At 45.3% G+C, this 12086-nt stretch overlaps 1 protein-coding gene across 3 annotated transcripts; it reads right to left on the bottom strand.

Annotated features, from left to right (window-relative positions):
* Positions 1-4125: 4125 nt before the first annotated feature.
* On the bottom strand, positions 4126-11585 carry LOC140701329 (NACHT, LRR and PYD domains-containing protein 1). 3 transcript variants are annotated; one of them, XM_072976882.2, is made up of 9 exons: positions 11090-11585; positions 10593-10675; positions 9544-9608; positions 8520-8743; positions 7639-7892; positions 6649-6777; positions 6021-6162; positions 5885-5908; positions 4126-4937 (listed from the first exon to the last, which is right to left on the bottom strand). In XM_072976882.2, the coding sequence occupies exons 1-9, from the start codon at positions 11370-11372 to the stop codon at positions 4654-4656; spliced, it is 1488 nt and encodes a 495-aa protein (XP_072832983.2). In that variant the 5' UTR covers positions 11373-11585; the 3' UTR covers positions 4126-4653. The 3 variants fall into 3 exon arrangements, with proteins under 3 accessions (XP_072832983.2, XP_072832982.2, XP_078233240.1); XM_072976881.2 differs by having other exon boundaries at positions 5885-5911; positions 11090-11579; XM_078377114.1 differs by lacking the exon at positions 10593-10675 and having other exon boundaries at positions 5885-5911; positions 11163-11577.
* Between the last annotated feature and the right edge of the window lie 501 nt (positions 11586-12086).

The following is a 12086-nucleotide window of genomic DNA, read 5'->3' as shown; positions in this document are numbered from 1 at the left end:
GGGGAATTGAAATTCCAGGTGAGGGAAAGGAAACCGAGGTCTGTGGCAGAAGCCGCAGAGATCGCAGATTTTATTTCCCAAATAAGAAAGCCCTTGGGTGAGGGGAAATCTGTAGGTAAACCCAAAGAAACCTACAGCAAGTACTCTCAGGGACCAGGGAAAAGCCAGCAAGGGGGAGGGGCCCATGGTGAAGGGAAGCCCTCAGACATGAAACAAAGACCTCAGATTTTGGAGGGAAAACCAAAACAAGATGAGAGAGAATCAAAATACACCAGGAAATGTTATTTCTGTCAGGGAAAGGGTCATCTAATCTCAGAGTGTGAGAAATTAAAGCAGCTAAAAGGAATGGTGCCTCAGGAGTCTAGTGGAACCAAGCCAAAAGCTGTGTTCTGTGTCCAGAAAGAGCAAGGCTCAGTCTCACTGAGGGAGCCTGTTGCCATGGCTACTCAGTCTGGAACAGCTACCGCTGCTGATCAGGCTGAGGAAAATGGTCCTCTTGTGGAGGTAAAACGCTGCTTGCTGGTGAAAACAGATTCTCAGTTGTTTGAGACAGCCGGGGTGGACGTAGGAATACTTGACCGTCAGTATAGGGGGCTGCGGGACACTTGTTCCCAGGTAACCCTGTGCCATCCAGATATCATCCCTAGGGAGTTTATAATCCCAAATGAGAGCATGAAGGTGGCAGGGATTGAGGGGCAGGTAATCTCTCTGCCAGTAGCAGAGGTACCTGTCAACTTTCAAGGCTGGAGGGGAGATTGGCGGCTAGCGATTTCATCGACTCTGCCAGCAGCCGTGCTCGTGGGAAATGACCTGGCTGAACATGTGAAACGGGTGCTAGTGATTACACGCTCACAAGCCACCACAGGGACAGTTCAGGGGGGTAATGATGAGCCAGAGACGGAAGCAGAGGGGAGTTCAGAAGCTGTGGTGGAAACCTTAACCACAGACAGCAGATTTGGACAGGAGCAAAAGGCAGACGCCACTCTCCAAAAGTGTTTTGAACAGGTGACTGACGCCCAGCTAACACCTGAAACCCCAGTGAGATTTCTGGAGAAAAAGGGGATTTTATATAGAGAAACCCTGAGGAATATCTCAAAAGGGGGAGATGGGATCAGAAGTCAGCTGGTGGTACCTGAAAAGTATCGCCCCATGATCTTACAAAGGGGGCACTCTGACATGTTTGCTGCACACTTAGGGGTGAAAGAGCCCCTTGATTTGATCAAACAAAATTGGGAGCAGATCACCCAGGATGATCCACAAGACGTTGTGACTTACATAGACACCTTGATGAATGACCTAAGGAGAAATCTAGAGCTGGCAGCAGAAAACCTGCAAGCTCAGAAGGTCAGACAGAAAACATGGTATGACCACAAAGCTAGAGAGAGGCACTTTGACCCAGGGGAGGAAGTGCTTTGGCTTAGGCCCTGCAGAGAGAATAAACTGCAGCTCAAATGGGCAGGACCATGTAGGGTCATTTCCAAGATGTCAGACCTGAACTACCTAATAGAGCAGGAGGAAAACCAAGCAAGGAGGGTGGTTCATGTGAATGCCCTAAAACCCTACTACAGAGGGGAACAGAGGGTTTTATTCGCGATAAAAGCAGCTGAGAGTGAGGAAGCTGAATTACCCTTCTGGGAGGGTAGAGGGGAAGTAAAATACAACCCAGAGGAGGTAAAGATCAGTCCTGCACTCACCCAAGACCAGCAGCAAGAACTAAAAATGCTGCTTAGTAAATATCAACAGGTGTTTTCCAACAAGCCGGGGATAGTGAAGGGAGTGATGCATCGGATCCACACAGGGGATGCACCCCCGCAGGCAGTATCCCCATACCGAGTAACGGGACCCTATAGGGACAAGGTGCGGAAGGAGCTGGACGAAATGCTGAGGGAGAACATAATCGTCCCCTCTTCTAGTCCTTGGTCCTCCCCGATAGTCCTTGTGGACAAGCCTGATGGGAGCATTAGGTTTTGTGTTGATTACAGGAAATTAAACCGTGTAACCACTCCTGATGCCTACCCAATGCCCAGGCTAGACAACCTGATTGAAACCATAGGGGGTTGTCGGTTCATCTCATCATTGGACCTGGTAAAGGGATATTGGCAATTAAGAATTGATCCCAGGGATCAAGAAAAGACTGCCTTTTGCAGCCCTTTTGGTCTCTATGAGTTTCGAGTCCTGAGCTTTGGTCTCAGAAATGCACCAGCCACATTCCAAAGGCTGATGGACCAGACCTTGGCAGGGCTCAGTGACTTTACAGTGGCCTACATTGACGACATAGGGATCTTCAGTAATACCTGGGAAGATCACCTGATACACCTGGAGCTAGTGCTGCAGAGGTTAAGTGCAGCAGGGCTAACAGTAAAGGCCAGCAAGTGTCAGCTGGGTAGCCCAGAAATAAAATACTTGGGTCACATGGTAGGGGGAGGAGTGATAAAACCCCTGGAGGCCAAAATAGAAGCTGTTCGTGATTGGCCTAGACCCAACACCAAGAAAAAGGTCAAATCATTTCTTGGGTTGGTGGGCTACTACAGAAAGTTCATCCCGAGGTTTAGCGAGATTGCGGCTCCGCTGACCGATCTGACGAGGAAGAAGGCTGATGACCGCATCCCGTGGACCAGCGACTGTGAGGCGGCGTTCCAGAGGTTGAAGGAGGCGTTAATCAACTATCCTGTACTGCGGGCTCCAGACTTCGACCGGGAGTTCATCATCTACACCGATGCGTCTAACAGCGGGGTAGGAGCAGTTCTGTGCCAGGAGGATGAGAATGGTGACCAGCATCCGGTGTCCTACCTGAGTAGGAAACTTCAAAAAGGTGAGAGACATTTGGCAACCGTGGAGAAGGAGTGTTTGGCCATAGTCTACGCGATCCAGAAGGCCAAGCCTTACATCTGGGGAAGACATTTTATTCTGTGTACTGACCATTCACCATTGCAATGGTTAAAGACAATGAAAACCCACAATAGCAAACTTATGAGGTGGGCTTTAAACCTACAGGACTATGACTTTGAAGTGAAGGTGGTCAGAGGGTCAGTGAACTGTGTTGCTGACGCCTTATCAAGAAGACCTGAAGAATGAAGACGGCGAAAGAAACATGGACTATGTGTATATAATGATGACAAAAGTTAAATGTACCTGGTTTTGAATTTGGTTTGTATGAATAAAGGTAAATTGATGTATTGTATATGGTAAATGTTTAAATGCCTATTTGCTATGGTTAACTTAGAATGTAAGTATGAGTAAGTATAATATGGTATGTATAACTGTTGTTGTGTGTTTTATTCAGGTTGTTTTTTGGTGAAAAGCACGTTAGCTTTCCCCCTACAAAACAACTTATAAAGAGGGGAGGTGTTACATACAGCACTGATGTTACCTGTCTGTCATGGGTTTGGAGGGAAAGTTCCATCCTATGGGGAGTGGAAGGCGGGACATCAGGAGGAGGGGCTGTACTGTATAAATATGTGGAGTATGTGTGAAGAGTGGGGGAGACACTGAGAGACACTGGGATGTGACGAAGCAGCAGCTGGGAAGAAGAAGCTGTTGTGGGAGTCTGTGTGTCAGACAGGGTACTTCTGTGTGTCAGAGTACCAACCTGATAGGTTCAGGTGTCTGTTGGTTAGCCAGAACTGATAGGTTCAGGGTCTGTGCTTCAAGTTAAGGGTTCTGGGTGAACCAAACTGTGTGTATGTATGAGTGAGAATAAGCCACGTTACTTTATCTTATTTACCTGATTGTTTATTTTTCCCTGTGTGTATTTAAAATAAACCTTATTCTTTTATTGTTTAAAAATCCATCCCTGGTCTGTGTGACTTCTTAGAGGGAATGGTTGGTGGCAGCTTAGTAACTGTGTGGCAGATTCCAGTAGGTCTGGGTTTGTCACAGATGCTTCTGTGTTTTTCCATAGATATATGCTCCTTATCACCTATTCTGAAGTATGGAGTGCTTTTAGATAGGTGGGGAATCTGCTTGCTCCCGAGGAGGATCCTTGTACCAAGGTCTTCTTAATCCCCGAGTTTGCTCTACACTCCCTCAATTAGCATCAGATGGTTTTCAAAAAGTTCACAGTTCAAGAATTGAATTTCTCACAATCAGGGCTTATAGCCAGAAATGAAAAGTCTCATAATTCCTTGGGTTATGTTGGTCTCCGTCTTTGTGTCTTAACTTCCTCTCTGGCTCTTCACCTTATTCCAGGCCAAACATGCACTCGCCTTACAGCTGTTCCACAGTCTAGTAAGCCTGGAATTTCCCCCTACTCCAGAAGGGAGCAAAGTGTGTCCTTTTAGATGTTGCTGGAATGCAACTCCCTGGAGCCCCAGCTAGCCTAAGCAATGGAAGTGGGGAGAGGTGGAGCAATAATCTGGAGGTTTTGACTTACAGTGACTCTATGCATGAATAATTTCCAAGATGTCCTGTAATTAACCGCCCTGCTCAGCTTTTTGCAAAGCCAATCATTAAGTCAATCTATCTCACATTTGGTCTTTGTTTCTCTCCACACTGCCTGTATTCCCCCCCCAATAGAAAAGGAATGATATGTTTTCATGTATTTTTGGTTGAAGTAAAAAAAATACTTGGGGAAAAACACATAGCATAGGGCTATACAGTAAATGGAGCTGATAGATTCAGCATGTCCTGGAATGATGTCACACCTTTGTTGACTCATGGCTGACGTTCAAGGTCTTCAATGAGGAACTTGTGTTTTCTTTTTATTGCCTCGTACAGCTTATCCTTGCAGTAGCGGTTCCAACTCGGCACCAGCTTGTAGAGTTCCCGCATCTTTTCCTGGCTCGTTGTCTTTGCAGAGATGGCTTGGTATTGCTCTTTATCCAGAATGGGTCCATACAGTATATCCAAAATCCCCTCTACTGCGGCAGTCCTCTGAATCAGTGCCTCTCGGTGTCGGTCAATGAAATGCTGCTCCAGTGGGACTGCTGCCTGCATCCCTGTCAAAGAAAGAAATGGAATCGAAGGACATGTCTGCACCAGGAATATTCTCATCTGATCAGTCGTAGAAGACTTTAACAATAAATTGCAGTTCTATGATAGAACACTGTGTCTGAAATCCTATCGCTTAACTTATTCTTGCAGAAGAATGATGACATCACCAGTAGGGGTGATTTTCAATAATTAAAAACTTCCTACTTGTCTTTCATGGCTTTTCCAATTTCCATGTAATCCGTTAATTATGTGAAAGCTGTGGGAAGCATAGGGTAGAAAGAGGAATTTTAATTACCAAAAAATCAGTAATGCCAGATTATGGCACTGGTGTGGGACATTTTCAGTAATCATCAGGTAATCAGCAAAGAGAGCTAACAGGAAAAAAACAATGTATGTGTGGCGCGTTATTAGAAGAAAACTTTACCAATACCACAGACTGCTAGAAAGGCAAAAAAGTGGGTGCCAGATCAAATTCCACCAGAACTGTCCCCAGAAACAAACACGATGAAGTTGAGGCTTCATTTCATATTATGAAATGACATGATAAACTTTTATAGAAGGCAAAAATTCTACAAATGGCAGCAGGAGAAGAGGGAGACCCAGCAAGAGACAGATTGACCCAATAAAGAAAAACATGGCCTTTAGTTTACACAGTCCTTTGTAGAATCTTAATTAATTTGATGATGATACATTGGAATCAGCTTTACAACACACAACACATACTGAATACATACCTAGTACAGACTGCTCTCCCTCGTTACTTTAACTTCCTGCATATAGCTATTTTTTTCCTCAGATAATTCCAGATTTTCAAAAAATATAGGACTATACTACCTTGTACACATAAGCGTGCATATAATTTGATGTAGAGCTTTTGAATCCATAAAAACTTAGCACCGAAGAGGCTTCTCTTCTCTGGGAGAAGACCTAGCTATGGGAATGCTCTGCTCACCTTGTACTGAGTCGAACATCAGATCTTCTGAAAGAGAAGAGGAAAGAGGAAATTAGAAAGGGAACGTTGCTGGAGTGTCCCTGCCTTCCAAGCGTTATTCCAGTCATCATGGAGTTCTCTCTTGATCCAAGCTCACCTCTCCTCACACAGGCTTCCCAGACTGGCACATCCTGGTTCATCTCCATGAGGTTTAGTTCCAGCTCATCTTCCATGTGCGGAGCATACAGTTCCATGTACTGCTGCTCCTTGTCTGCAGGCATATATTTAAATACCAATTCCTGTGTGAATGAGTGAAAATTGGTATGTGTGAATATTTCTTAGGTAAAGGTAAAGGTTCCCCTTGACATTTAATCTGACTCTAGGGGTGCGGTGCTCATCCCCGTCTCCAAGCCGTAGAGCCAACGTTTGTCCGAAGACAGTTTCCATGGTCACGTGGCCAGCGTGACTAGACACGGAACGCCATTACCTTCCCACCGTGGTGGTACCTATTTATCTACTCGCATTTACATGCTTTCGAACTGCTAGGTTGGCAGGAGCTGGGACAAACGGCAGGAGCTCACTCCGATGCGTGAATTCAATCTTACGACTACTTGGTCTTCTGACCTTGCAGCACAGAGGCTTCTGCGGTTTAACCCGCAGCGCCACCACGTCCCGAATATTTCTTAGTCCATAGCTAAACCAAAAGCTAAAGCATTGCTGGTTGAATTCCCCCCAATTTTCATACATGATAGCCTTGCTTTCATCCTGATTACATTGTATCTCACCTTGGGATAGACTGCCACATCATGAGAAGTTCTCAGCGAGAAGCGAGACTCAAGCTTCAGAGGGTATGCGGTGCCAGGAGGTTTTGGCAATCTCCGTGACAGGAACATCTCTTCACAGTCATGTACAGCCTGGGAAGAATAATGAAGTTCTCTTTTGAGACATGTGAAGGGACATACCAGACTTCTGGAGCACTTGATCCCTAAAAGTTGCATGATTTTTGTAGCAGTGATTCTTTACAGACCTGTTGCATTTGAGGCGCCTAAGGAATACTAGGCCAGATTTTCAGTGGACACTGAACTTGAACAAGAGTTTCAAAGGCCACATAAGAAATGTGGTTTCACATGAGAAATATGGTTTCTTCCCTGTGGTTGTTGAAATTTCATGTAGGATAATAACACAGATTATCTCCCCTACTTCATCTCCGGCCTGATTCACATGGACTTTTATGTCATGTAGTCAACTCAAAACAATGTGAATCGGATCATCCCAGTCTTGGAGCATTTCCCACATTAATTGTCACTGTAGTCGCAGTCTTAGTTAGGTGGCAACAGTGTCATCCAAACACTGTACGGAGAAGCAGCATTCTAAATATTGTTGAACTTTAACTCTCATCAGCCCCAGCCAGCAGCCAATGTTTAGAGATACAGAAAACGATAGTCCTGTAATACGTGGAGCGACAGGTTAACCACCTGTCTAAGAAGTCAGAGACATTTGGTCCCTGGATCTGGATCTGACCCAATAGTTCAAAAGGGTTCCTTTTGATCCTGTAAGAGTGACTTCTAAATGGCAATGAAAACCATATGGGTGGAGGTGACCAGAATTCTTGTGTTTACTAATACTTTGTAAACTTCAGAAAATATTCTGTGTCCACCAATTGTGGGTAGAATTCAGCTGTACTGACACACCCAGAAGCAACGTTTTGGTCTTATATCAGAACTACTTTGTGAGCTTATCTGTAGTGCCTAACAGAGTTGGAGCGGTCAAATCACCTTTTTTACAGAAGGGTCATTGGTGAGAAGATACAGATGGAACGTTGGGTTTCGGACTTTCAGCTTTTGATAAAGCAATACCATGGCATGGACCATTATCTCTTGCTCAAGCCCTAATATTTTGAGAACAGTTCCAAAAATAGAGAATCTGGGGTTGTACAACACAACATGAAAATCCTCCACTCTATCTGGCTTCTCCAGAATCATCCTCCCTTTAATAAAATGTGCGATGGAAACTTGGGGGTGGTCTTTGCCTGCCAAAAGAACACAAGGAGATATGGATAAACATATAACAATTGGGTAATATTGAGGAGATCCATCCTAAAATTGGCACGTTACTGCCCAGCTGATTTGCTTCTTCTTCCCTGTTTCATGCTGGTATCATATCATAATTGTGCTCTTTGGTCACCTTACAGGGAAAGGTCTTTTTAAGCCATGTTTCTATAGCCTAAATGAGAGAGAAAAATAAAACAGCTAGAATCTTATAGCTGTTCAGATAAGATTTATATAACTCACAGTGGCTGATCACTGCTAATTTCCAAGGTGGAGCTGTGTATCTTGGTTATGCAGCTGGGCATATGTTCAGGCATGTAACTGAGATATATACCAGCACTTCATTAATTAGTGGAAATTAGCTGCAGCAAGTTGCACAAACCTGGCCAATATAGTAAAAACACATTGCAAACTTAAAACAGAACATGAAAAATGAAAGAAACAACAATTTATTATACAAACCACCATTTTCTAAGATATAGTAAACCAAGGCAGTTCACCACAGAGCATTTTTGAGTTGACAATGAAGGAAAAGCAAACTGTAATTCTTCTTCTTTTGAATTCCTAGTATTGTGATTATAATAGTGGTAAGATTTTTCTTAACATACCTGCAAGGCACAAAATGTGAGGAAAGTGAACTTCCTCCACAGCGTCTTCTGGATCGGCCTTGATGTTGAGCAAAGGTCCAGCAACAGTCAAGTCTGCCTTCTTTAAATCACCCGTGTAATCAGACCATGACTCAAAGTGATACGTTAGGGTTACAGCTGTTTTCACATCAAATATGAGATCAGTAATTCCACAGCATACGGAACAGGCTTCAGTGATGTCTAATCTGAAAGCAGCAAAAAAGAAGAATAGAGGACAAGAGAACTGAGGAGGGCTGTCATCGCTTATGTTATTAAAACTGAATTTTTAAAAAAACATTTGGCAAAGAACAAGAAAATCTCCTAGATCATGACACAACACATACAAAGGATCTATATTTAGCCTGTGTAAACTGAAGTAGCCGAAGTCCAGCAATGTCTTCTGGTTCTTATCTCTTGGCCTGCAGCCTTTGCATGGCTCAGTCCCACTTACCTCTCTGCCCAGAGCCAAAAATACCTCCAGCACTATCTCCTCCTGGGAAGCAGAGCACCCCTGCTTTGGTGCCAGCAGCAGTACCTCCTGCATCCTACCTACGAGAGATGGGACCCTACCACTACCTCTCAATGTAGGTGGCATATTGGGTTCACTGTAAACCACCATATTCATTGCAGCATGGATGTGGCTGGAGTGCCAGTTCATGCCTGAACTGCTGAGATGTGTCAAATTCTCTCCTCCCCCCACTCATTTAGGCTTTGCATAGTTTGCACATGGCAAACTGGTGGTGCACCTCCTCCAAGTGGTTCCTGAGGTAAGAAGCTCATTTCCTGAGCTCCTTTTATATATGCAGATCAAAGAAAGGCACAATGAATGAAGGAATCATGAATGGACATGAATCTTTATGTTCCCTTCATTCAGTAAAATGGATGATTCTTATTTCAGAGATTTCATTTTAGAAATAAACTAAACTACATGAAAACAAAAAGCAGAGCATCTTTTGTGATGTTTCCCATTCACTGCAAACAAAAAATTCTATCCCTAGTGTTTTACCTGTAAGTTTCATGGCTCGTTTCTGGGTCCTGGGCAACCGTTGGCCAAATTTTTTTTCGTCTGGTCTGGAAGAAAGTATCATTATCATAACTACGGCGCCTCCCCATGGCACCCTTTCTGAAAAACAAGGATGTTCAGTTCTGTACTTGTTACATACCATTTCACTGCATGAATCAACCCATATTAAAGAATGGGAAAAGCTTTCCTACGCTTAATGTATTTTCTTTTCATTTATTAACCTGGCATGTATTTATATCTGAAGTCTTACTAAACTGTTGATAACAGGGTCCTTCAAAGATAAAGTTTAATAGAATAATTTCAGATTACACAGTGTAATACGTATGTCACGTGTCGTTGATACATTAAGTCCTGATACTTAAAACTGTAGAATTCGAAGAGAGTGTACTTTCTTTTTTACATGACTGTACATACATGTGATTCTTGCCATGTACTAAGTGCATCATCTAGGCCAGCCCTGACGCAGCTTACAAAGTATTTAACAAAATATGTCAAAAGGAGAATGGAAGGCAAATGTACACAAAAAATTCCAGGTGATAGGAGCTTTCCCTTTCCCCACATGTTGTAAGTACACCATGCCACAACTGTAATCGGACTGAAGATAAAGCACATGAGGAAAAACTGCTCCATTCCAAAGAGCATGGAATGTCCATTGCAATTCTGCAATTCAGCATTTGCATGTCATAAATAGTCAGGCTTGATTTTCCATCTAGGACCTACTTGTTCATCTTTCTGGCTGTCCAGGGCATCCATAAAGCTCTCCTCCAGCACCACATTTCAAAGAAATAATTTTTTCCCCTGACAGCTCTTCTTATTATTATTTAACTATTTCTAAGTAAGCTTAATCCTGACTGGTGGTACTTCAATACTCATTGGTGCTGAAGAAGGAAAGCAACATCCTCAGTGTCAATAAATATCTTAAAAGGAACTCCACAATGTGTTAACAACATGAAATCACTTCCTTCGCATTAAAAGCATCAGTTTATCCCCAGGGACACATCATGCAAACCAGAATTAATTTAATCCCTTACCTTGCTGCCAGGTGAGTTACACCTGGAACATTTCCCAGAAGGTTCAAGGTCCATTCTAGTTCTAATCCATTGCCTTTCCAATGCTACAAACAGGAGGCATGATTTAAAAAAACAACAACTCTGATATGTAACACTTGTTCCATCTTTGCAGCCGAAAGAATCAAGTTCAAGACCATTAAATAAGAAAGGGGGGACGGAAGGAAGCCCAAAGCAGTTATTGGATAGAAAGGAGAAACTGGATGTTTAAGAAAGACAGAAGATTGAAAATTTATCTCAGTATAACACTGACTAGTAATATGCTGCAAGAGGTGAAAGAAAGGACTCTTCGGCCCAGCTACGCCTCCAGAGACCTGCCTAGATGCCGGATCCGACCCCACCCATAGCACAGGGAGGCAGCAGCCGGGGAAAGGCTTCCTGCCTCCAACTGCCCAGGCCCCCTGCTTCATCCTAGGGAGGTGTGGGTCCGCCTGCGCTCCCACCGCACCCCCTCTCCATACCGATCTGGCGGGTCGCGTCCAGCCTCTGCGCCTGCCCCCTGCACTGGATGGCCTCCAGGACGCGGACCGTCACCTTCAGGGCATGATCCTTCCCGTAGTATTGGAGCAGGAGATCGGCCACGTCCGAGACCTGGGCTCCTTCCAGCCGCCCTCGGGGGATAGGGCGGCCGCCCTTCGGGACCCGGGAGTCGAGGAGCTTCCTCTTGAACCGCCGGAGCTCGTCTTCCGACAAGTCCCGCAGGGCTGCCCGCAGGCCCTCGCCGCCGCCGGCCGGCTCCGCCATCTGGCCCCGCTTTCTAGCGCCCCTCGCTGGAACCGAACCGAGAGAGAGAGAGAGAAAGCCTCGCCCGGGGAAGAAAAAGCCGGGACGGTGCCAAGGCGGGCGGGGAGACGGTGCAAGGGCCCCCGGCACCTCCGAGGGGTGCTGAGGGAGGAGGGAAGTGTGTGGCCGCCTTCCTTTCGGTTTCCTATTCAGCTCTCTCTCTCAAAGACACACACACACACACACACACGACGACGCCACTTCCACTTGCTCGTGGCAGAAGGGCGGGAAAGTTTTTCTAAGGCTTTCTCTCTCTCTCTCTCTCCAGAAACCGCTGAGGGAGTGTGCAGGTTCGCGTCTGGCCCCGAGGGGACGGGCGTGACAGCGGTTGCGTCTGTTGTCCTTTGTGGCTCTCCCAAAGTGGGAGTGAGGGGTGTGTGTGTGTGTGTGTGTGTGTGTGTGTGTGTGTGTGTGTGTGTGTGTGTGTGTGTGTGTGTGTGTGTGTGTGTGTGTGTGTGTGTGTGTGTGTGTGTGTGTGTGTGTGTGTGTGTGTGTGTGTGTGTGTGTGTGTGTGTGTGTGTGTGTGTGGAGGAGAAGTAGTGAGGCTCGAGGCTTTTGCTTGCACCAGAGCCTTCTCGGTGAACATTTTAGTGGGAGAGCACAGCTCCGAGCTCTCTTTCTCTTTCTCTCCCCCCCTCCGCTCCGTCCTTGTTGTGGCGGGACAGGAAAGGATGA

Source organism: Pogona vitticeps, chromosome 6 (assembly GCF_051106095.1).
Source record: "Pogona vitticeps strain Pit_001003342236 chromosome 6, PviZW2.1, whole genome shotgun sequence".
Taxonomy (NCBI): domain Eukaryota; kingdom Metazoa; phylum Chordata; class Lepidosauria; order Squamata; family Agamidae; genus Pogona; species Pogona vitticeps.
Note: the sequence above shows the minus strand (reverse complement) of the source record. Positions and strands in the feature narration are given on the sequence as shown.

What these genes read in the sequence shown, in the direction of transcription:
- LOC140701329 (XM_072976881.2), bottom strand. Translation starts at nt 11,372, where the DNA reads ATGGCGGAGCCGGCCGGCGGCGGCGAGGGCCTGCGGGCAGCCCTGCGG. An exon ending in GTAACTCACCTGGCAGCAAG is followed by an intron (nt 9,609 to 10,592) that starts GTAAGGGATTAA and finishes ACTTTCTTCCAG; the next exon opens with ACCAGACGAAAAAAAATTTG. An exon ending in ATGTGGCAGTCTATCCCAAG is followed by an intron (nt 6,163 to 6,648) that starts GTGAGATACAAT and finishes TCATTCACACAG; the next exon opens with GAATTGGTATTTAAATATAT.